Genomic DNA, 25,025 nt, shown 5'->3' with positions numbered 1-25,025 from the left:
CTAGCTAAAAACAAAGATTCACACCTTTATAAAATCAGATAACTTCAAAGGGTCCAATAGACAACAGCTAGCATTCCCTTGAAAGGACACTCAAAATCTTTTACCATTTTGGTCTTCCATAAATTTTGCTGACAGTCTCCCGTCTCTCTTGTGATCAATAATAATTTTCAAAGATTAATTATGATTTCTTTTTTTTTTAAGATACAGGGTCTCACTCTGTCACCCAGGCTGGAGTGCAGTGGTACAATCACAACTCAAAGCAAATTTCAACTGCTGGGCTTAAGTGATTCTCCCATCTCAGCGTCCTGAATATCTCCAAATGTTATTTTTGATCAGAAAATAGTCTTGTTACCAGAAAGCCATCCCAATCCAAACTCCAAGAGAAGGTTCTTGGATCTTGCACAAGTGATAATTTGGGCGAGTCCATAGAGTAAAGTAAAAACAAGTTTATTAGGAAAGTAAAGGAATAAAAGAATGGCCTCCATAGGCAGAGTAGCCCCAGGGGCTACTGGTTGCCCATTCTTATGGTTATTTCTTGATTATATGCTAAACAAGGGGTAGATTATTCATACCTTCCCTTTTTAGACCAATATAGGGTAACTTCCTGACATTGCCTTGGCATTTGTAAACTGTCATGGAGCTAGTGGTAGGAGTGTAGCAGTGAGGAGGAACAGAGGTCAGTCACTCTCATCGCCATCTTGTTTTCGATGGGTTTTAGCTGGCTTCTTTACTGCAACCTGTTTTATCAGCAAGGTCTTTATGACCTGTATCTCATGGTGACCTCCTATGTCATCTTGTAACTAAGAATATCTTAACTTGCCGGGAATGCAGCCTAGCAGGTCTTAGCCTTATTTTACCTAGCCCATATTCACGCTGAAGTTGCAGGTGTAAAGGTTTCTGACAGTCTCATTAGGTTTGGCCTGATTATTCACATAGGTGCAGCCACAGTGCTAGTTAGTCATACAGGGACATCCTTGAACTATCTTTGCAAATCTAGAGCCGTACTGTTTTGAGCAATTACTAAGACAACACAATTAACTTCTGTGTGGAGGTTTTCATAAGGATTCAGATTGGACTTTTAAACACTTTAATATTTACTATACTAAGGTTAGGAAATACACCTGAGAAACTCTCTCACTGGATTTCACCTGCAGTACGTATAAATTTGGGTGAATTAATCTCATCTTCAAGTCCCCAGTATTTTCTAAGGCTTGCCAGGAAGTGACTTTCCTTACCACCTCAGGAATCAGGCCAGTGTTCCTGGGAGTACTTTCTTTTAGGCATTGGCTCCCTATATAAAGTCAACTATTGTTTCTTAAAGTAGTTTGTCAGTGAGAATCATTCTCAAATGTGATGTTCTCATTTATGAGATTCCAGTATATACAGTTACAGAATCCAATTATATCTTGATAAAAAGGAGATGAGATTGGTATTGATCCTATGCAAATAACAATATTGCCATAAGAAGTTAAGGAAAACTCAGTATGTTTCTGAATGCTCAGTATTCCATGAAAATCAGATACTACTTAATGTTTTGTTCCGATCACAGAGGCAGAATCAATCTACTAAAATGTGGATTAGAAGTAGTTTAAGGAGAAAGTGAAAGGGCTTCCTCATATAGCCACAAAAAATAGAACAATAAGATAACATGGGATGGGCACAGTGTTTCATGCCTATAATCGCAGCACTTTGGGAGACTGAGGTGGGAGGATCACTTGAAGCCCGGAAGATTGAGGCACTGCACTCCAGCCTAGATGATACAGAGAGACCCTGTTTCAAAAAAAAAAAAAAAAAGATTCAATCTTGGGGAAGGCAAGATCGAAAGAGTTTAACAAAGGAGATTTGGGCCCCTGATTAAGATAGGATCATGGATAAGAAACAATACTTGATTATTTAATCAAAATGAGAATAAAAGATAAGGTACTACAATTGTAAAGAACCTAAGCTCTTTCACAAGTAAAGAACCTTTGTTCTTTCTGGTTTGATTTGTTTTGTATTTAATCATCTAGAACATAATCCAACATAAAGCCAGAGAATTAATTATGCTCTCTAAGAAAATTACACACAAATAAGAATCATTTTTCATATTATAGATGAAGGCATTAATCAGTAAACCAAAGACACAAACCCATCAACGCTGATTAAATTTTGCCAAAATTTTAACATGTTTCATGGCTTCTTTTCACATCCCAGCAGTATATTTTCCAAGGCAAATCAAATTCACTTTTTAAGATTTGTCTTTCTAGCCTGGGAAACATACTGAAACCCCATCTCTACAAAAAATACAAAAATTAGCTGGGCATGGTGGTGTGCACCTGCAGTCCCAGTTACTTGAGAGGCTGAGGTAGGAGGATTACTTGAGACTGGAAGACGGACATTGCACTCAGCCAAGATGGCCCCTCTGCACTCCAGCCTGAGCAACAGATGGAGAACCCCCATCTTAAAAAATAAATAAATAAATGATTTGTCTTTCACATTCTGCAACAAACTGTCACTTTGTAACAAAAAGATTTTCCTTTTCCTTTAAAAACAAAAAGACTTGCACCTTGTATTTCTCTGTTACTGTTGTTCCTAGTATAGTTACAACCACCTGTATCAATTATGACTTCTGTTTCAGAGAGAAAACTAGGTAGAGAGAATGGATAATAACTACATCATACACAAGCTCATTAGTAAAGCTCACAAATACACGTAGCAGACTTTCTATAGCCACACACATCTCTTTTACACCTTCTTAACATGGCAAAAATGAGGCCATTTATTAACATTACTCAAAGATATAACCACTTTAATAGCATATACAAAACAAGCAAAAGTATGTAAGCTTAAAACTATGTTTAAACAATGTTTTAGTATTCTAATTAGAAATTCATCTGGGCATCCAAACATACTTATTAATTAGCTCCATTTAACATTAGTCTGTGATTTTTAAATTACCATAAGATCCTGGAGATATTTAAGCTGACACCTAATTACTATTGATACAAAAAGCTTGTCAGCATTGTGATTCAATTTAGATTAACACAAACTTTCATTTTTAAAATACTAAACATATTACAAAAGAATAATAATTTTATCACTAAACCTGTATAAGTAAGTTTACAAAGTTCAGATTAAATTTTTACTACATGAGAAAACAAACCCCAAGTAAAATAAAGTGTATATAGTATTATAGTTAACTCTGACACTAGCCTCGATTTGCCAAATATTTACCTTAAGTATGTGAATTTGGATTCTTAAAATATTTCCAAACTGGTAGAATCTGTAAGGAGAATCTTTTGTTCTTTGTCTAGCATGTTTAAAGTGTCAGATGTTCACTTTCTTCTTTTCTTAGATTTGTAGGGATGTTTGACACATATATATATGTGCTTATTTAGCTCTGTAAAACCCATGAGATCCGAGGTCCTTTAATTTAGGAGACATTATAATCTAATTTATTAATACTCTCTAAAGGTAGGAAAATGTTTTATACTTATATAGCAAGAGGCCATGGTCTTTCTGTTTTGTTTTTTAAAGATAGTGTCTCACTCAAACCCAGGCTGAAATGCAGTGACACGATCATAGGTCACTGCATTTCAGTGATTGCTAATGTGAAGCTCTTTTATCCTCTCTTACCCTGCCATTGAGATCACTGAAGCATGTGTTGAGACATGGTGCCATGGATCAAATCTGCTTTGACTGGATAAACCTACTCTTTTTGTGGTTTTTCTGGATAAACCACTATTTGTTACAAATAGAATTGTAACAAACTCCTAGGCTCAAGTGATCCCTTTACCTCAGCCTTCTAAGTAGCTGGGACTACAGGCACATACCAACATGCCCAGCTAATTTTATTTATCATTTTTGTAGGGACAGGGTCTTGTTATGTTGCCCAGGCTGGTCTCAAACTCCTGGCCTTAAGAGATCCTGCCACCTCAGCCTCCCAAAATGATTACAGGGCACATGAAGACCTATGCCTTTAGTTCTACAACTTTTTAGCCATGGGTCAAAAGTAAACACAGAATCACAAAATCTCACTGGTCCAGAGCTCAAAGAGCTGTTCCCCTTCATTGCTCAGGTTGTTCTCAATCTCCTGGCTTCAAGTGATCTGCCCACCTCAGCACTCCTGAAGTGCTGGAATTATAAGTATGAGCCACCACGCAGAGCCAGAATTCTTAATTGAATTACACTCGACATAGACAAATGGAGAAAAAAGACTGACGAGCTGGATTATTTTTTGATTTCTCATTCAACAGAGAATAGATATCTATCACTCTTCTGTAGAGACCTCAAATGGTCAAACCATAAAACCAAATTCTCAATTAGTGCTGCCATCAGTGAGGAGTAACTTACTGACCATGCATAAACCAGAAACAAGTCAGCAAGAGAAGAAACAAATGAGAACAAGGAATTCAGCAAAACTAAAGTCCTACTGCCACTTAGGGTTTCCTTTGGAAGCCAAGAAGAGATGTACCCAGGCTAAAACAGTCAGTGAGGAGGTACATTTATCTAGTAACTCAGTTTACTTTGTTCTGTCAGATAAATTCATTGCCATCTTGGTGGAACCCCTAAAAACGTGAAAAGGTAATTTTTTCAAAAAGACAAAATCATTACTTTTATATAAATATACAATGAACATTTCTCACAAAGTCTGCTTTAGGCCCAGACAACTGTCCAGGGCAGCTGTCCTCCATTTAGTGGTTTATCCAGTCAAAGCAGATTTGATCCATGGCACCATGTCTCAACACATGCTTCAGTGATCTCAATGGCAGGGTAAGAGAGGATAAAAGAGCTTCACATTAGCAATTAAATGCTTTGACTTAGGTTACACACTCACTTCCTTTTTTTCACAACCCATTGGTCAGAACTAGTCACATGGCCTTGCAAAGGGAATTAGGTTGCACACTCAGGTTACACACACACTTCCCTTTTTTCACAACCCATTGGTCAGAACTAGTCACATGGCCTTGCAAAGGGAACTGGGAAATGTAGTCTTCCATGTGTGTTCAGAAAAGGAAGAAGCACTGGAAATATCTGTGAGTGCCAACAGTTGTACTTAAAATTATAGAATTGTAACAAACATTAATCTTACCAAAGATTAAATACTGTACCTACCCAGGGAAGAATATACAATCCCCAACATTCAGCTGTATAATTGTGAAGAAAATAATAACTTACTAGATTTTATGTTAGACTGCACACAATCTAATAGCTCGGTATATTTAAAAACCCACATCAGATATATTACTATGGGAGTACAGTTACAGTAAGTGATTTTTGAGAGGAAGGGAAAAAATATGGATTCTCTTATAGAGTCCTTCAAATTGAAATCACAACTGATTTGAAATAACAAAATACTTGTACATATTTTTTTTAAACTGAAGGGATGGAAATCACAGTGGTAATAGTGGTTTGTTTGGTCTTCTAAGTGGTGAGGTTACAGATAGTTTTTGCTTTCTTTTCTGCTCATTTGCACTTTCAAAGTTTTCTACAATAAGCATGATTGTCTTAAAAGAAGATATTGAAAATGCTAATAAACAGAGTTAAGCAAGCAACAGCTAGTGTTGATGCTAGTGGTACAGGATTGGGGTTTTTGTTGTTTTTGTAGAAACGTATTTACTCAGTTGAAACCTTACCACCTAATTTTTAAGTGAAAACAAAACTTCTGTTAAATTATTTATTGTTGTGGAAAGTCAGGGTCAGAGTTCTGTGTCTCTAGAGATGGTAAAGGAATTTCTGGAGCCATGGTTTCAACCCAACATTTTCTTTATATTCATTCAAGGTGCTTTGGATTCCATTCAGAGGGCTTTGCATGGTTTAAGTGAAAGAATGTTAAACGCAACTGGTGAATACTGATAGAGAGACCTTCTTTGACCTGTCAGTATTGTGCTGGCCTGAGCTTCCAGACCCATACTTAACTGAAAGTAAAGAAATTATCACACCTCCAGGCTCATAGAAAGGCTCATATCACACCCGCAGGCTCATAAGCTTTACTGTATTGAATTGTCTTCATGTCTGATTCCTTTCTGCATGTTAACCTCAGAGAAATATTAGTAGATATACTTTATACATGCCACACTATATTTGTAATCATTTAAATTCCTCCTATGTGTGTTCCCTACAACTGCTTTTACAAATGAAGAAATAAGGTTCAGATCTGATAACTTGCCTAAATCCCAAAGTGACTTTTTCAAGTCAGAAACAGTCTTAATAAAATATTCAGTACTGTCATGTAGTGTCCCGGGTGTTCAGTAAATAGTGTATGATGATACAGGGGCTGAGCCTGGGCTTATGACTGTGATGTTTTAATCTCTTGCTTAGATTTCAGAGTGTTTTTTTCTCTGTCCATAGTGAATACAATTTTAGAGTTTCGTGCTCAGTTTTCTTTTTCTAGTTGTTTTCTCACTCATGTTCTATTTTCATTTTAAATGATTTTGCCAACATAAAATGAAAAATAAGAGAAGAAACATTAGAAAAACATGGAAATCTGTTTTGGCAATCTTCTGGACCTTTATTGAAATATAGGTAGATTGCTTTTTCTTTGTATTTACTGAACCAAGCTACCTAAACAGTGTTACTTTATTTAGAATGTTTTTAATCTTCTTTAAGCGATTCTTTCAACCTTATCTGATTTAAATGAGAAGACAAATGTGAATGTTAAATTAATACCCTGTAGCTTTAAATCCAACCAGTGTGGTGCTTTTGTCTTTTATAAAAGATGCTCACAGCTGGAGAAGAGAGGCAGATACTGTCTGTGATCTCCATTCTCAGAGTCAAACTATTCATTTGCATTAGCTGCTCTAGCAAACTGCGTGCGCGCGCACACACACGGATGCTTGTTTGGCAGAAGCTTTCTGTTTATTCAGCACCGAGTTCTCCTAGGCTCCCAGATATAGAAAGCTCTAAGAGTTGCTACAGGAGATAGAATTGAAACTGTATATAGGCTGAGGTGGGCACTGCGGAGGATTGGCTATGCGAGGGTATTGATGTGGTGCGGCTGTACCTGCCTGTTTTGTGAAAGTCACTTCTCTGAGACTGTGAAGGTGAGAAGCCCAGGGATCCACTAGAACCTTCATTGCGGCTGGCTCTTTGGTGGGGGAAAGCATTCCCAGTGGTAGCTGTCCTCATTTGCAGCGTTGTTCTCGGAAACCAAGTATGTGCAGCAGTGACAGACTATGCCACAGCTCCTCTGCAGTTTGGAAGCTGGAACAAATGGAAAGAGCTTATAGCCAAAAGAGGTTGTGATTTGTTTTTACGATCCAAGCTTGCTCTGGCAGTGCACAAATGAAGGATGAGCTTTGTGGCAAGCAAAATCAGCAGACTGCCTGACAGGGGGTTTTGGTAAGATAAATGTGTTGTGATTTTTTTTCTTATTTTTTGACTTTTCTATATCAGCTGTATAGAATTGCTTCTTAGCAATAACTAAAACATTTTGCAATATCACTTTTGATGGAAAAGGATGACCAAGGGAACCAGAAGGAGAAACATAACTTGTGGTCATTCAGTTGTGACCTTCAGAGATAATCCAAGTTTTCTCATGTGTCTCTCAACAGACAGAAGCCAGGAATTTCCAGAGCAAAGAAGTAGACTAACAAACCTCTTTCTTTTCCTTTCTTTGAATAGTCATAATTATGCTTTTTTTTTCCTGCTTTTTCTATAGTCTGAAGCGGGAGAAGGAAAAATAAAGCCTTCCTCCTGTTATAGAGTTGTTGCCACTGGAACAGTAATAGGCTGAGAACATAAGTATGGAGGTGGAGGAAGGCAGAATAAGGAGTCTGCTATTTTCATAGCTGTGTGTTGGTGGATATTTGTCTTGGGTTCATTGTCATTGCTGTTTGATATCAAGTGGTTGTGAATGCTGTATCTCTTTGCCTTTACTATGACTGAATCTCTTTTATGTTCTCTTTTGTTCATTTTCTTTGCCAGACCCAATTCTATTGATATGAAGCCTTTTTCTGTTACTGTTTATACGTATTAGCCGTTATTAGAGAAAAGATAGTTGTAGAGAGTAGCCCTCCAATATTTATGGACCTCAAAAAAGATAAGGACGTTTTCTGTTTAAAATGTAAGTTTTACTTTTAGCAGATTTTGGAGTCTTGCTTCTGGATTCTTTAATAGGTGTTTTATTACAAATTAGAGAAATGAGTTGCATTAGATTTGCAAAATCCTATCAGAATCACCTTGCTTTAAGTTGGATCTTATTTCTTATGTTTTTTCTAAACACTGGAGTTTACTTTTCCTCATCCTAACTTAGGCAGATGTTACTGGAAGGTATATTCCTATCTCAGAGAGCCAAGTTTCCTAGCTGCTTAGGGTGGCCACAGAAGAGATCCATTGACACCTGACTTTTTGCTGACTCATTGGTTATGTAAGCCTTGTAAATACAACTCTCCATATACTCCATTAGGTTACTGGCAGGTGCCCTCCTCCCTGTTTACTGACCTTTTCCTCTCAGTATCCTTCTCTTCCTTCTGTAAGCCTTTTTGGTAAGATGATCATAACCTTTCAACCAAGTCAATTCTAAGAAGCAGTGAATAGATAAATCCTTTTTATTTTTCTCCTTTTGATTTGCTACTTTCTTTAACTCTGTTTTCATCTCAATTATGATAAAATTCCAAATTCTCTATTTTCCTGGCATGTGAAACCTACTATAATAGTGCTTTTCCTCATTTATGGCCTAATTAAAGTAGCAACCTCCTTTTCTGTCTTTGAGGACTCAGTTCAAATGTGTTCTTGTTAAAAGAAGCTTTCTGTGACCTCCCAGACTAAAACAGATTTTCCTCCCCTACACTATCCTTTTCTCACAACATTCTGTTCTTTTTCCTTTTAGCACTTTACACAGTTTATATTGTTTGGTTACTGGTTTTTCTGTCTCTACCACTTTTCCCCACTCAGCCATAAACCTCATGAAAGCAGAGACTGTTTTGTTCATCATTTCATACCCAGCATTTAGCAAAAGGGTAGGCTGAGAGTTGAAGAAAGGCAGATAAGTAGGCAATATTGCAAATGCACTATGGTGAGAAAAAATAGGATAAGCACTGGGCACTGAAACAAGGCCAGTGTGACTAGAGTGGGGTAGGGTAAGTGGGAGAGGAAGCATACTGTAAAACAAAGATCTAGGCCAGGCATGATGGCTCACGCCTGTAATCCCAGCACTTTGGGAGGCTGAGGCGGGAGGATCACCTGAGATTGGAAGTTCAAGACCAGCCTGACCAACATGGAGAAACCACGTCTCTACTAAAAAATACAAATATTTTGTATTTGTATCTAGAGAGGTAGATCCAGGGCCTAACCATGTTGGACTTTATAGACTGTTCAGATTCTTGTTCATTCTAAAATCATAGGAAGCTACTAAAAGAATTTAAGTATTCAGTGATTTAGGCCTTTTAAAAAAATACTTTCTTCAGCTTAAATGAGAACCTAAGTGAATGCAGGTAGATCAATCAGGATGAGTGGTCCAGGAGAGAGATGATTAGAGAGAGAAAATTAGAATAGTGCCTGCCTCAGTAGATTAATGAGATAATATGGTTAGGTGCCATACATGCCCAGCTAATTTTGCAATTTCCCAAAAATGGCATTTAAGGGATTTCTCAGATATCAGATCATGTAAATAACAATCTGATGTATTTTTTTCCCTTCCCAAAAACGAAATGTCATTCTTGAAAAATCTTAAGTGGGGTTACTGGATTTTTGTGAATTTGGCCTATCTTCTAGATTTGGAAGTGGCTATGCTGTTTCTTTATTAAGTTAAGTTCATTTGTGCTTGTTCCAGTAACAGATCATAAGCAATTTAGGGGAGAAATGGCATCTCTAGTATTGGGAAGATATTTAAATGAAATCCTCAAGGACAAGGATAGTACTATTATTTTCCATATCAGAGTTGCTAATTACAGTGTTCTAGTCATTGGTCATTTTTCCAGTAGGTAGAAACCTCTATCGTGTGTATGTGTGTGTATACACAAACACATACATATACACATATATGTGGGGTTTTGTTAGGTAAAGATTTGCTGTTTACTTAGGTCTCAGAATAACATCTCAGTATATTTAAGGCAGTGTCATTTTGGTCTTATCTCAAAGCTTTGGCCTAATACAAAAATAGAATTCTTCAAAGAAATATTTATGGAAAAACCTAAACAGTACTCTGTAACTTAATATTAGTAGCTACTTTGGGGGGCTTTTAGGTTTCAGGCATTTACTAAGGAATTTATGTGTGTTTTCTCAGTTCAATCTTGCAAGAGGGGTATTGCTATCCTCCCTTTAAAAAATGAGAAAATGAACTCACTAGTTAAATTGCCAGGATAAGTAGGTTTTAGAACTAGGCTTCAAGTTCCAGCTATGCTTAACTCTAATACTTACACTCTTTCCACTCTACTGTCTTGCCTCTCTAAAGTCACTACTGCTAATTTCATCATTTACCTCCTTTGCCATTTTCTTAAAATAATCTTAGTTTGCCTTTTAAGGAAAATAATGGAATGTTAATATGAAAGGCACTAGAAAGGTATTGATAGTCTCATCAAAGCAGAGGTAGATCTAGAAAAATACAGTTTACAGCAGTATTTGAGGAAATGTAATGTGAATCTAACTATTCATTTAACAGATGTTTAGTTAAAATCTGTGCACTAGACACTAGGGAAAGCAAGTTAGAAAAAGACAAATCTAGTCTTGGAATACTCATAGACCAGTGGTGTACAAGGTAGAATGGAAAAAAGGAGACTGTTTAGATAATTCTCTGATCACCTATGGTTGGCGTGAAAAGGATTGGCATGCAGTGTTATAAAAGCAAAAACAGTAGAACTTAGAAGCTGCTTAAAAACTTTGGCAAGGGCCAGGCATGGTGGCTCATGCCTGTAATCCCAGCACTTTGGGAGGCCAAGGCGGGCGGATCACCCGAGGTCCAGAGTTCGAGACCAGCCTGACCGATGTGGAGAAACCCATCTCTACTAAAAATACAAAATTAGCCGGGCGTGGTGGCACATGCCTGTAATCCCAGCTACTCAGGAGTCTGAGGCAGGATAATCGGTTGAACCTGGGAGGTGGAGGTTGCGGTGAGCCGAGATTGCACCATTGCACTCCAGTCTGGGCAACAAGAGCGAAACTCTGTCTCAAAAAAAAAAAAAAAGAAAGAAAAAGAAAAACTTTGGCAAGAAGGGGAAAAGATCAGAAAGATGCTTTTACTCTTTTGTTTTTTTTTTTGCTTTTACTCTTGATTACTGGAAAAAGGATGAAAACAGGTTTATAAGGATACAGGTATTTTTGAAAGAGGTGAGGACATTGAATGCTTAGTTTGAGACAGATTTTGATTTGTCAGGGGAAACACAGAAGGATATTCATGTAGAAATAGCCATTAGGCGATTGAGAATTTAAACCTAGAGACAGAGAGAGTCATCTATGTAGCATAGTCTGAAGCTTAGAGAGGGTATCACAGTTAAATCCACAGAACTGCTATATCCAGTAGGCACTGTAGGCTCAGGGAGGCAGGGGGCTGGGCTCTTTAAGGGTCTAGAGAAACCGTATTATCTAAAATATAAACAGGAGAAGTTTAAAATTTTAATAAATGTTTAAAGACAGTTGCAAAATGCAACTGTCAGTTTTAATTGTTATATTTAACATTGTTCGAGTATTTCATTTGAAAACAATTTGTAGTTTATATTTTCTTACTTCTTCATGATAAATATCAAGAATAAAGTTATTTGTAGCCAGGCATGGTGGCATGGGTCTGTAGTCCCAGCTACTCCGGAGGCTGATGTGGGAGACTTGAAGCTGCAGTGCACAATGATCACGCCCATGAATAACCACTGCACTTGAGCCTTGGCAACCATAGCAAGACCCTATCTCTAAAAATAAGGTAGTTGTTTCCAGATAATTTGTCAGATAATTTGACAGCAGGCCCATGTTCCTGGCAGAGCGGAGGATCAGGATTGCAGCCAGTGCAAAATAACAGAAAAACTTAAGTTTTCAGTTAAAAATTATATTTAATTTGAGGACATTTTATATGTTTTATATGTGCACGGAACCTCCAAAAGTAGCAACACCTAGGGCTTTTCTGGCCTCTCCCTTTCTCATTTCTTTATTTTTATTTTATTTATTTTATTTTTATTTTTATTTTTATTTTTTTTTTGAGACAAAGTCTCATTCTGTTGTCCAGGCTGGAGTGCGGTGTGGTACGATCTCAGCTCACTACACCCTCCATCTCCCAGGTTCAAGCGATCCTCCTGCCTCGGCCTCCCAAGTAGCTGGGATTACAGGTGTACATCACCATGCCCTGCTAATTTTTGTATTTTTAGTAAAGATGGGGTTTTACCATGTTGGCCAGGCTGGTCACGAACCCCTGACCTCAAGTGATCCACTCATCTCGGCCTCCCAAAGTTCTGAGATTACAAACGTGAGTCACCGCACCTGGTCCCCTCTTCCTCATTTCTATTGGCAATGTGTTCTAGTCGCTTATGGTTATTATAGCTTCCTACCTGGCCTCATACCCAGCAGCCTGTGTACTCCATTTCATTTACTCATGGATACTAGATTAAGCTTCTAAGTACATAGCTCTGGTAATGTTAGTTCCCTAATGAAAAAAAAAATTGACTATTTATCAGTCTTTATAAACTCCTAGCAAGTTAGATAGTAAAGGAAGGTTATTTAAATTAAAATAAATTCAAACCATGAGTATTACTATACTTTCCCTAAATATTGACCAAACTATATTATTTACTGCTTTATAAAATATGTAGAATTTTTCTGCCCTCTTGGAAATGACCCTTTTTATAAGTCTGTCAGAATTCCATTTTGAGGTGCAGCAAAAATACCATCTGCTTTATAAAACTTCTTAGTCACCCCATCTCAAACCAGGTATTTCTTTTTTCTGAATCCCCATAGATGTTTGGAAAATGCCATAAATATTATAATATACACATTTTACATATTAAAACAAATTATTTGACCTTCTCTCTCCACCTCCCATCATATAAGCTGCTTTTGGACAGTGCCGTATCACTACCATCATATCTCCTGTAGCACCTTGCTTCATACTTTGCATGTACATAGTTAACACATTTTAGGAAGAAGGATGTAATCACATATGTGGGATTCGCATTCAGAGTCTTTTTTTTTTTTTTTTTTTTTTTTTTTAAGACAGAGTCTTGCTCTATTGCCAAGGCTAGAGTGCAGTGGCGCCATCTCAGCTCACTGCAACCTCCACCCCCCGGTTCAAGCAATTCTCGTGCCTCAGTCTCCCAAGTAGCTCAGGTTATAGACGTGCACCACCATGCCTAGGTAATTTTTGTATTTTTAGTAGAGACAGGGTTTCACCATGTTGGCCAGGCTAGTCTCGAACTCCTGACCTCAAATGATTCACCCGCCTCAGCCTCCAAAGTGCTGGGATTACAGGCATAAGCCACCACACCTGGCCCAGAGTCTAACTTTGTAAAAATCATCAATGCCTCCCTATTCTGCTGCTCAAGTGGTAGTGGTTGTGACTTACGACAAGCGATGTAGTGAATAGCAAGGACTCTGAAGCCTAGTCCTCTTGAGTTCAAATCCTGACTCTGCTGCTTATTGGCTATGTGACCTTGGACAAGTCACCTAACTTCTCCTGATTCAATTTCTTCAGCTATAAAATGGAGATTAAAATAGTATGTATCTCCGAGGTTTGTTTTGAGAATTAACCAAGTTAATATAAGCAGAGCATTTAGATTTGTACCAGGTTCATAGTAAGCACTCAGTTGCTACTATTACCTTTGCTACTATCGTCATCATGTTTACACATAAACCAGATTGAGACTTCCACTTTCATAATCTCAGAAAATGTCTGTCTATCTAAGGAGTAGAAATATTCATGTAGTTCACAAAGAAGAAAAATAATTTTGGGCATTTAACACATGTTTTGAATAAAACAGGAGAATACTAAAGTATATTAGGGCAATTCATGCAAGACTATAAATGAACTCTAAGCTTTTTTAAAAATTATAAAATGTCTGATTTTAATGTGTGAAGATAAGGTACTTTGGGAAGCTTTTAAAAGTCAATCTCTGATGCAGTAAGATCCTGTTATAACACAGATGAAGAAGTTATAAATAAGCTTGTTAAGATTTCTTGGTGATAGAATAAATGGAAACACTTCAGATTCTAATGAAAGAGTGGAACATAGCACACCCAAAAAAACTCTGAATCAATAAGAGAATAGGAAATTGTATTCATTCAACAAATATTTGAACAGCTGCTAAGTGCCATGCACAGTTTTAGTTGTTAGAGAAACAAAAGTGGACAAACACAAAAATATCTACTTTCATGAGCCTTATATTCTAGTTTTTTTATGAAATGTAAAAATATATGTCAAAAGGTAAAAAGTTCTATGTAGAAAAATGAAGTCAAGAAAGAAAACAGGAAGTTCATAGTGGAACCAAAATTTGCAATTTTAAATAAGGCAGTCCGGGCGTGGTGGCTCATGCCTGTAATCCCAGCACTTTGGGAGGCCGAGGCGGGCAGATCACAAGGTCAGGAGTTCAAGACCAGCCTAGCCAATATGGTGAAACCCATCTCTACTAAAAATACAAAAATTAGCCAGGTGTGGTGGTACGCACCTGTAGTCCCAGCTACTCGGAAGGCTAAGGCAGAAGAATCACTTAAACCCTGGAGGTGGAGGTTGCAGCGAGCCGAGATCACGCCACTGCACTCCAGCCTGGATGACAGAGCAAGACTCCATCAATAAATAAATAAGGCAGTCAGAGAAGTCCTCGCTGCTAAGGCGACATAGAAACAAAGACTTAAAGGTGGTTACAGAGCAAGCCATGCAGGTGTCTGAGGGAAGAGCACTCCAGAAAGAAGGAACACTCACTGAGTAAAAATCCCTGACGTGGGTACCTGTCTCTCATGTTCCAGGAACAACAGGGGAGGCCATTGTAGCTGGTGGCAGTGGAGTAAAGGGATGACTAGTAAGAGGTGAAGTCAGGGAGATTATGGGATGTAGTGGTGCAGGTGTAGATCATGGCCATTATAAGAACTTTGGCTTTTACCCTGACTGAGATAGAGAACCACTGGAAAGTTACAAGTATAAAAAGAGTGTTGTGATCTGACTTAACGTTTTACAACAACTGCTCTGGCTGCTCTGCAGATAATTATAAAAATATTATTGCAGTTATAGGAGACTGTTGCATTGCTGGGACAACGTGGTATATACATAGTGGGTAATAACTCAGACTCTGTAGCTAGACTATCTGGGTTCAAACACTGAGTCTGGCACTTCTTTAATTTGTGATCTTGAACAACTTAAATTCCCTATGATTTGGTTTTCTTAGCCATAAAATTAGGATAAATAATAATACTCATCCCATAGTGTTACTGTGCAGAATTAAACAATGAGGCCAAGCGCAGTGGCTCACGCCTGTAATCCCAGCACTTTGGGAGGCTGAGGCAAGTGGATCATGAGGTCAGGAGTTCAAGACCAGCCTGGCCAAGATGGTGAAACCTTGTCTCTACTAAAAATACAAAAAATAAGCCAGGCATGGTGGCCCTCACCTGTAATCCCAGCTAGTCAGGAGGCTGAGGCAGAAGAATTGCTTGAACTCGGAGGACGGAGGTTGCAGTGAGCCGAGATTGTGCCACTGCACTCCAGCCTGGGTGACAGAGTGAGACTCCGTCTCAAAAAAAAAAAAAAAAAAAAAAAAAAAAACAGAAGTAAACAATGTATATGCCAAGGATTTAGAACAGTGCTTAGCACATAGCAAGTATACTATATGTATTAGCAACTATGATTATTAATGTTGTTGTTAACTGGATATACAGTATATGAGAAAAAAAAAGAATTGGCCAGACATGGTGGCTCATGCCTGTAATCCCAGCACTTTGGGAGTCCAAGGCGGGTGAATCACTTGAGGCCAGGAGTTCGAGACCAGCCTGGCCAACATGGCAAAACCCCGCCTCCACTAAAAATTAGACAGGTGTGGTGGCACACGCCTATAATCCCAGCTATTTGGGAGGCTGAGGCACGAGAATCGCTTAAACCCAGGAGGCAGAGGTTGCAGTGAGCCAAGATCACGCTACTGCACCCCAGCCTGGGTGACAGCGAGACTCTGTCTCAAAAACAAATAAAAAATGAACTGACTGTTGGACATGCAAGTAGAGATACTAAGTAGGTAGTTGGATATATGAGTCTAGCATTAAAGGAAGTGCGGGCTAGTGGTGTACATTTAGAATTCATCAGCCAATAAATTATTTTTAAGAGTAGGAAGAGTAATTAGGCCTAACATGGGATTAGGGGTATATCGTTCGAACAGCTCTTCCTTGGAGCCTCTACTCTTCACAAGCTTCCTAACAAGTCATGACAACCAGCTCAGGGAGAGCCAGATTATCATAGACCCTATTGAGCATTTTGGATTCCTTCATTACTTTAGAATTTCATCTTATCACAATTGCTTGAAATAGAATTAAGCTAAAGCTAAGAAATACTTTGTTTTAATGACACTATATCATTGAAGTATTTGTAGCAGGAATTAACTTGTAAAGGAGAACTTATTGATGGCAGTTCTGTAGTCACATTGGCTTTCCTGCACATGAATATTAATATGTGTTTTTTAAATTCTCAGTAATAAAAGCACCTCTTTTGTTACCTTCTCCTTTTCCTGGTTAGCACATGCTCAGAAAATAGAAAATTTTTGACATTTTCCCACATTAACAGACTTCAGACTAATCATATATAATATACTTCATTCTAAAGTCTTGTGAGAATGATTCTTGAATATTATAGCCTGAGTCACTATTCTTTTTTTGGAGACCCTGTCACCCAGGCTGGAGCGCAGTGGCACAATCTCAGCTCACTGAAGCCTTGACCTCCCGGGCTCAAGGAATCCCCCCGCCACCTCAGCCTCCTGAGTAACTGGAACTACACACATGCGTCACCACACCCGGCTAATTTTTTTTTTTTTTTTTTTTAAGAGACAGGGTTTCGCCGTGTTGCCCAGGCTAGTCTCGAACTCCTGAACGCAAGTAATCTGCCCATCTCGGCCTCCCAAAGTGCTGGGATTACAGGCATGAGCCACCACACCCAGCCAATTTATTAATTTTTTCTAGTTACAAGTAGGTATTTGGATTTTGAGTAATGAATGTACAGGCCAGGTTAAGTGATGGAAGAAGGTAACTAATTAGTTGACCATGTTTGGCATGCATCATCTGACTTAATACATCTTTAACATTTTTTCAAAAAAATCTCTTTAGAAAGTGATAACCCTATTGTATAGATGAGAAAACTAAGATTGAAAGAGAACAAGTAGGTTACCCAAAACCACACAGCTTGTAAGGTGATAAAGCCAGGTTTAAACCTAGGTCTTTTTATTCTTGTCAATGCCCTTTCCACCACATTGCCTTTACACATGATTATTCTCAAAGCTGGGTGCTGTTGTGTTCTGACACTTTCATCTACTTAGAGAAAGTAGACAGAGCTAAGTAGCAAAGCTGAGTTAAATACTGTGCTCTAAATGACACCACTCTGCCCTGATTAATCTGTATTTTGAGGTGTTGCTGTTTAGATTTTCTCTTGGGTTGTTTTCTGTCAACTAATTCAGATCAGTTAATAGATAAATTTAAGTCTGACAAACTATCTCTTAATAGTAAAAGATACAATGCAGACAAAGCAGTATAGTCTGTTACAGCAACAGATCAGAATTCTGGCTTCTGACCATATCCTTAGCTTTTTTTTTTTTAGCACATTGCCTTGTGTATAATAAATAGTCAAAATATATTTCACTGACTGATTTTTACCTTTTTCTATACAAATTAATTACAAATTCTAACATGAGCTATGAATGTGCAGTATTTGCTACACTGATGCTCTGGACTCTGACAGGAGAGTACAAAAGCCCCTCAGGATATGGTCAGAAAAAGACACCCTGTTGAGTAGCTGGGACTGCTGCTGCTTTCTTCATACTGCCTTGTAATAACTGGTGGTGGGAGGCAATCAAGTCATTTGTAAATCAGGGATAACAACATCTGTAATGTTTTTAAAATTGGAAGGTTAGCTAGCCAAGTGTATAGCCACGAGGCCAACTATATCTAGCATAGGTGACTATATTACTTTTTTTGTAGTGTTGAATTACATTATTCCTTTGGTTCAGACTCTTTACGTATCTCTTGTTCATGCCTGAAATGTAGAAAGATCTTGGAAGGGAATATATTCTAGGATCTTTTAATATTTAAATTTTTTAAAAGAACCACTTTCATGATACAAAAACAGTGCTAGCAACTTACTTAGTGCCAGGTACTGTTCTGAGCCCTTTTATATTTTTTGACCCATTTCATCCTCATAATTGTCTTCTAAAGTGAGCATTAGCATTTTACAGTTTTAGAGTTGATAGATAGATGCAGAGGTTAACTTGTGTACATAACTTGCTAGTAGCAAAGCCAGATTTGAACCCAAGCCATTTATGCCAGAATCTATGCTTCACTACTATACTGTATAGAGCCAGACTCAATAATCTTGTTTTTTGGATTTGTGCCTTTCCTTGAATATTTAAGAAAAGCCTTCCTTATTTTCCAGTGCTGCCTTTGAAAGGTTTTTAAATTTTGCCTTTTACATTTGGGATTTAATTGTCTATCTGGAGTGAGTTAGAAATCTAATTTTATGGCCGGGCACAGTGGCTCACGCCTGTAATCCCAGCACTTTGGGAGGCGGGCGGATCACCTGGGGTCAGAAGTTCGAGACCAGCCTGGCCAACATGGTGAAACTCCGTTTCTACTAAAAATACAAAAAAATTAGCCGGGTGTGGTGGCGCGCACCTGTAATCCCATCTACTCAGGAGACTGAGACAGGAGAATCACTTGAAGCCAGGAGGCAGAGGTTGCAGTGAGCTGAGGTCACACCTCTGCACGCCAGCCTGGGCAACAAAAGCAAAACTCTGTCTCAAAAAAAAAAAAAAAAAAAGAGGAGAAACCTAATTTTATGTTGTTATATATGGACAGCCTAGTAATATGCCAGCAAAGGCTGTTGAAAAAGGGAACCACTTTTCAGTTGGTGCCTTCATAACTCATAGCTAAGTGCTAAGTATTAATGCCTAGAGCGTGGACTTCCCCTTTAAGGACTTTGTTCCTAACTCAGAATATATCGCAGCTGTTCTCCTCCCAGTCCTGTGATTCTGTAATCCAATGTAACTTTTTCTTTTCTCCTCTGCTCTCCCTCTGCACCCCACTCTTCTTCGTCCTCTCCTCTGGTTTTTTCCTCTCTCCCTCTCCATCATTCTCCTCTCTTCCCCTCCCCTTATTTCCCATTTTCTCCATCATTCTCCTCTCTTCCCCTCCCCTTATTTCCCATTTTCTCCCTTCTTTAAAAAAAATTGTTTCTGCCAGAATTGGGAGGAGTTCCAGTAGTCCAGTGATTCATGGTTTCAGTGTTAAACTACCTTACTGCTGAAGCTATGGGTTAGTTTTTTTTAGAGGCTGAAGACCTTGGGTTCTATCAGCTGTACTCTTGCAGGCATGTTGATGATTCTGAATAGGAGCCAGTACACACTATGGCTCCAAACAGCCCAAGTAGGACAGAAGTCAGATTAAAGACAGCCTAGTTTATCTCTTCAGTTACTACATAAGGAAATAAAATCACATCTGAAATGTGTTCACTTGTAAACATGGGGATACATTCTGAGGAATGCAGTTAGGGAGTTTTGTCAAAGTGTGAACATCAATGAGTGTGCTTACGTAAACCTAAATGGTATAACGCCTAGGCTATGTGGTATAGCCTATTGCTTCTAGGTTACAAACCTGTACAGCAGGTTACGTACTGAATACTGTAGGCAGTGTACCACAGTGGTGCTTGTGTATGTAAACATAGCTAAACAGAAAAGGTACAGCAAAAATCTGGTATTGTAGTCTTATGGAACCACTGTTGTATATGCAATCCATCATTGACTGAAATGTCATTATGCAGCATGTGACTATGTGTTGAAAGTTTAGTGTAGAGATTTTTTTTTTTTCATTTTAGAGATATAATCAAATACAATAATGGCTCATTGCAACCTCTGCCTCCCAGGTTCAAGCTATCCTCCCACCTCAGCCTCCTGAGCAGCTGGGACTCCAGGCACATGCCACCATGCCCAGCTAATTTTTAAATTTTTTGTAGATATGGGATTTCGCCATGTTACCCAGGCTGTTCTCAAACTCCTGGGTTCAAGCGATCCTCCCACCTTGGCCTCCCAAAGTGCTGAGATAACAGGTTTGAGCCACTGTGCCTGGCCATAGTTACACTTCTTTAGTCTACAGATTGCATGTAAATATTCATATTAATATCAAAGAACCTAAGAGAGGGATAACTAGAGCATGCAGAAGCTTAGAGTCTTGGATCTAGTGACATTCTTATATTTGCTTTCCTTTATATTGTGGTATATTTTGAGCTTAATTATTAAACATAAATACTCATCAAGGTCAAGGATCTGAAATCTCATTCAGAAAGAAAATGTAACAATTAGAACCTTGTACAACCTAGAAGACATTGGGCACTGAATAAAGTGGATTTCCAGGAGTTCTTGTTGCAACTCTTGGCACCTTGGTTATCTGGAACTCTGGCTGCTCCTCCCTTCTGCTGTGTCTGGCTATTTCACTGCTTGTTAGCATGCACCAAAAGATGAATTGGGCAGAAGGAAGAAGTGTCACAAAACAGTTATTGTGCTAGTAACTATTCCGGATATTCTCTTTTATTAACTAGTGGAGCATAACGTTATTTTGTCATTAATTTCAGTATTAAGTTCTCTTTTGATTTTATTTAAATGCACAGTATTTCTCATTTGTTCATCTAGAAAGAAAGTAATGTTTTTGTTCACATCAATGGTAGTATATTGAATTCAATAATGAACTAAATGTGTTTTATGGCTCAGAGATCAGCATAGCTCCTGCTCAGATGGCAAACTGAGGTAATACATCCCAGATGAAAAAAAGATGTTATCCCAAGGTTAATTATTGGCATTTCATAAATATTTCAAACTTCCTGCATTATTGTCATGAAAATATGAGGAAGAAAGTAACCTTGTATATAGTTCTTTCTAGCAAATTGTTACCTGGTACAGATTAATATGGTAACCAAGAAAAGGATTGTAATTTGGCTCTTGTACTAGGGATTTTTATTACCCTAAGAAGATTATTTTATTACTCATTACTCTGTTAGTGCTTAACAGAGAGCAGTTTTGTTTTTTTTATTTTTAGAGACAGGGTCTCGCTCTGTCACTCAGACTGGAGTGCAGTGGTGCGATCATAGCTCACTGCAGCCTGGAACTACTGGGCTCAAGTGATCCTCCCACCTCAGCTTCCCTACTAGCTGGGACTACAGGTGTGTGCCACCATACCTGTCTAATTAAAAAAAAAAAAATGGGTAGAGAGGGGGGTCTCACAGTGTTGCCCAGGATGGTCTTAAACTCTTGGCCTCAAGTGATCCTTCTCCTTTGGCCTCCCAAAGCGCTGGCAATATAGACATGAGCCACTGTGCCTGGCCAAGAACAGTTTCTAGAGCCTTCTTCTTTGGGCCCTACTCAAGTTCATCACCACAAGCCACACCCAGGGATGACCTACTAAAGGATTTTTTTCTCCTGAATTTGGGAAACTTGACCTCCCCAGATTTAACTAACTATATTGAAGAGTGAACATATTATGCTTTTAAATCTGAGTATCTTGTCTTTTTCTTCAACTCCTTTGAATGGTTCTCACCCACATGAAAGGATTAAAGTATATGTGCTTTGGAGTCCCTTGCCTAACAAAAACCTTTTACTGAATAAAAGTCACAAAATTTGGGCTCTGAAAGACCTGACCTTTGTCCCTGACTTGTTAACTTAGCACTTACTGTTCCTGTCCCTGAGTTTTCAAGTTTTCTTGCTCAAGGTTATCACCTTTGATTTGGTAACATTCATCTTTGCCACCTTCAGCAGTACCTTCCCATCTTGCCTCCAACCATCTCCAGCTGCCACTTAAGTGCCCTTAGAATATATAGAATGATCTATCACCCTCGACATGATTTGGATAAAAATCATTGTGATAAAAATTGCATTTTTATATCTAGCCAGTAACATACCTATTCTTGCCAACATTTTTAGGTGACCATAATCTATAAGTGTGGATCAGAATTACAGTGATATCTGAACACCAAAAGGGTTTTCATATAATTATATTGGAGTGGAGATACAACTTGTTTTACATAGATGTTCTTCTGAATAAAAATTATGTGTAAAGAAAGTGAATTACTTCATACTTTAAACCCACTAAGGGAGTGTTACTGTGTGAAGAAACACTGAAAAATCCTCTAGCAAAGGAAGAATCTGCCAGCTTATATCTTGTGCAGATCTTTTTTCATATATCTGTTTTGCTTAAAGTATACTTGTATGAGGACACTATATAAGAGGGAGACAGGGCTTGCATAGGACAAGGGGGAATTATAGGTCCGTTATCTACTGAGATTTGAGAGTAGACACATTTACAATACATTTTGGCCCATTAATTTTGGAGACGTAGTCCTCTTGGGCTTCTAACATCTACCTCTTGTTTTTACACTAGATCGAACGATTGGAAGTAAGCAGCCTTGCCCAAACATCCAGTGCAGTGGCCTCCAGTACCGATGGCAGCATCCACACAGACTCCGTGGATGGAACACCAGACCCTCAGCGCACAAAGGCTGCCATTGCTCACCTGCAGCAGAAGATCCTGAAGCTCACAGAACAAATCAAGATTGCACAAACAGCCCGGGACGACAACGTTGCTGAATACTTGAAGCTTGCCAACAGCGCAGACAAACAGCAGGCTGCCCGCATCAAGCAGGTCTTTGAGAAGAAGAACCAGAAATCGGCCCAAACTATCCTCCAGCTGCAAAAGAAACTTGAGCACTACCACAGGAAGCTCAGAGAGGTGGAGCAGAATGGGATCCCCCGGCAGCCAAAGGATGTCTTCAGGGACATGCACCAGGGTCTGAAGGATGTGGGAGCAAAGGTGACTGGCTTCAGTGAAGGTGTGGTGGATAGTGTGAAAGGTGGGTTTTCCAGCTTCTCCCAGGCCACCCATTCAGCAGCAGGCGCTGTAGTCTCAAAGCCCAGAGAGATTGCCTCACTCATTCGGAACAAATTTGGCAGTGCAGACAACATCCCCAACCTGAAGGACTCTTTAGAGGAAGGGCAAGTGGATGATACGGGGAAGGCTTTGGGAGTGATTTCGAACTTTCAGTCTAGCCCAAAATATGGTAGTGAAGAAGATTGTTCTAGTGCCACTTCAGGCTCAGTGGGAGCCAACAGCACCACAGGGGGCATCGCTGTAGGAGCATCCAGCTCCAAAACAAACACCCTGGACATGCAGAGCTCAGGATTTGATGCACTACTACATGAGATCCAGGAGATCCGGGAAACCCAGGCCAGACTAGAGGAATCCTTTGAGACTCTTAAGGAACATTATCAGAGGGACTATTCCTTAATAATGCAGACCTTACAGGAGGAGCGATATAGGTAAGTCACGTGGAATTAATATCTGAAATTATTTGTGTAGGGTTCCCCTCCCTTTAGATATGGGGAAATGGCTTTTAAAAGTCTTTGTCTTTCTCTAGAGTGTCCAGAGCACTTTTGATATGTCATAAGACATCCACATGAGTTCCTGATGAAGCATTGCTGTAACTCTCCAGTCTTTCACACCAGTTTAGAACTTTAAAATGAAGTCCAAGCTTTATAAAGTATTTCACCTATTTATTTATAATTAACAAAACTACACAATCATTGCAGCCTGTAACTGTACTACATTGAATTCAAAAGATCTGTAATTCTTAGAACTGTGAAGATATCAGCCAAGCAAAATGTAGTGACTTCTATAGGTATTTGGCCTTAAACACACTTATCTGAGCAACTTGGTATAGAAAGATTAGACTGGAAACAAATCCAAATAAGAATGTTATCTTTGTTATGAATTGACAAGTGTTTGAATGAGAGTGGACTTAAACATGAAATGGTTCTACAGGAGTTAGAAAATTCTCAAAGGGTTAAGTGCTTTGAATCATAGTCTATTAAAGGTAGAAGCTGGTCTCGTTTTTGTGTTTCATATTGCACAACATATTCTATTAGACCACTCTTGGCTATACTCTGAATATGTGTCCTTTCTCCTTCACATGCAGAGAGAAATAATATTGTTAGCTTCACATGCAGAGAGAAATAATATTCTTGCCTGACCAACATGGAGAAACCCCATCTCTACTAAGAATACAAAATCATCCGAGCATGGTGGTGCATGCCTGTAATCCCAGCTACTCGGGAGACTGAGGCAGGAGAATCACTTGAACCCCGGGAGGTGAAAGTTGCAGTGAGCCGAGATCTCACCATTGCACTCCAGCCTGGGCAACAAGAGTGAAACTCTGTCTCAAAAATAAATAAATAAATAAAATAATCTATGGATAGATCCAAACAAAAATAAATAAATAAATAAAATAATCTATGGATAGATCCAAACTTTGTTAGCCAGAGACAGGCCACCTAGTGCTGCAAATTGAGGACTAGTCTTACAGGAGCTACAGGTCAAGTTAGGCCTTGAAGGACCTGGGTTCTGGCCCTGTCCCAATTATTAACTAGAGTAAATCCTCAGTGTTTCTACTGTAATATCAGGAGTTGGACAGATAATCTTTTAATATCCCTTTCACCTTTTAAAAATAAGTGTTTTTAAAAGTTTGCTTTTATAAGGTAATCTTAGGGTCTGAAACAAATTGTTCACATGTATAAATTATCTCTAAGAAAAGTTACAGCAGCACGTTCTTTTCAGATGGTGAAAACGCTAATCAGTAATTCAACCTGCCTCTTTTCTTACTCTTCTGTTCTTCAATTCTAACTTAAGACTTCAAGGGAGAGGCCGGGCGTGGTGGCTCAAGCCTGTAATCCCAGCACTTTGGGAGGCCGAGACGGGCGGATCACGAGGTCGGGAGATCAAGACCATCCTGGCTAACATGGTGAAACCCCATCTCTACTAAAAAAATACAGAAAACTAGCCGGGCGAGGTGGCGGGCGCCTGTAGTCCCGGCTACTCGGGAGGCTGAGGCAGGAGAATGGCCTAGACCCGGGAGGCGGAGC

General features: G+C 38.9%; 1 protein-coding gene across 6 annotated transcripts in view; it reads left to right on the top strand.

Moving 5' to 3' along the window:
- TMCC1 (transmembrane and coiled-coil domain family 1) overlaps positions 1-25,025 on the top strand; it is a 249,393-nt gene that overhangs the window by 201,296 nt on the left and 23,072 nt on the right. For 5 of the 6 annotated variants that reach the window (XM_030933092.1, XM_030931823.1, XM_030932224.1 and 2 more), the window contains one exon: positions 22,492-23,426. In XM_030933092.1, coding sequence (XP_030788952.1) covers positions 22,492-23,426 — 935 coding nt within the window. Of the gene's footprint in view, positions 1-21,259; positions 21,278-22,491; positions 23,427-25,025 lie in introns of those variants that run through there. The other variant, XM_030933788.1, reaches the window with a different exon arrangement.

The sequence above is a fragment of the Rhinopithecus roxellana genome, chromosome 1, assembly GCF_007565055.1.
Source record: "Rhinopithecus roxellana isolate Shanxi Qingling chromosome 1, ASM756505v1, whole genome shotgun sequence".
NCBI classification, from domain to species: Eukaryota; Metazoa; Chordata; class Mammalia; order Primates; family Cercopithecidae; genus Rhinopithecus; species Rhinopithecus roxellana.
Note: the sequence above shows the minus strand (reverse complement) of the source record. Positions and strands in the feature narration are given on the sequence as shown.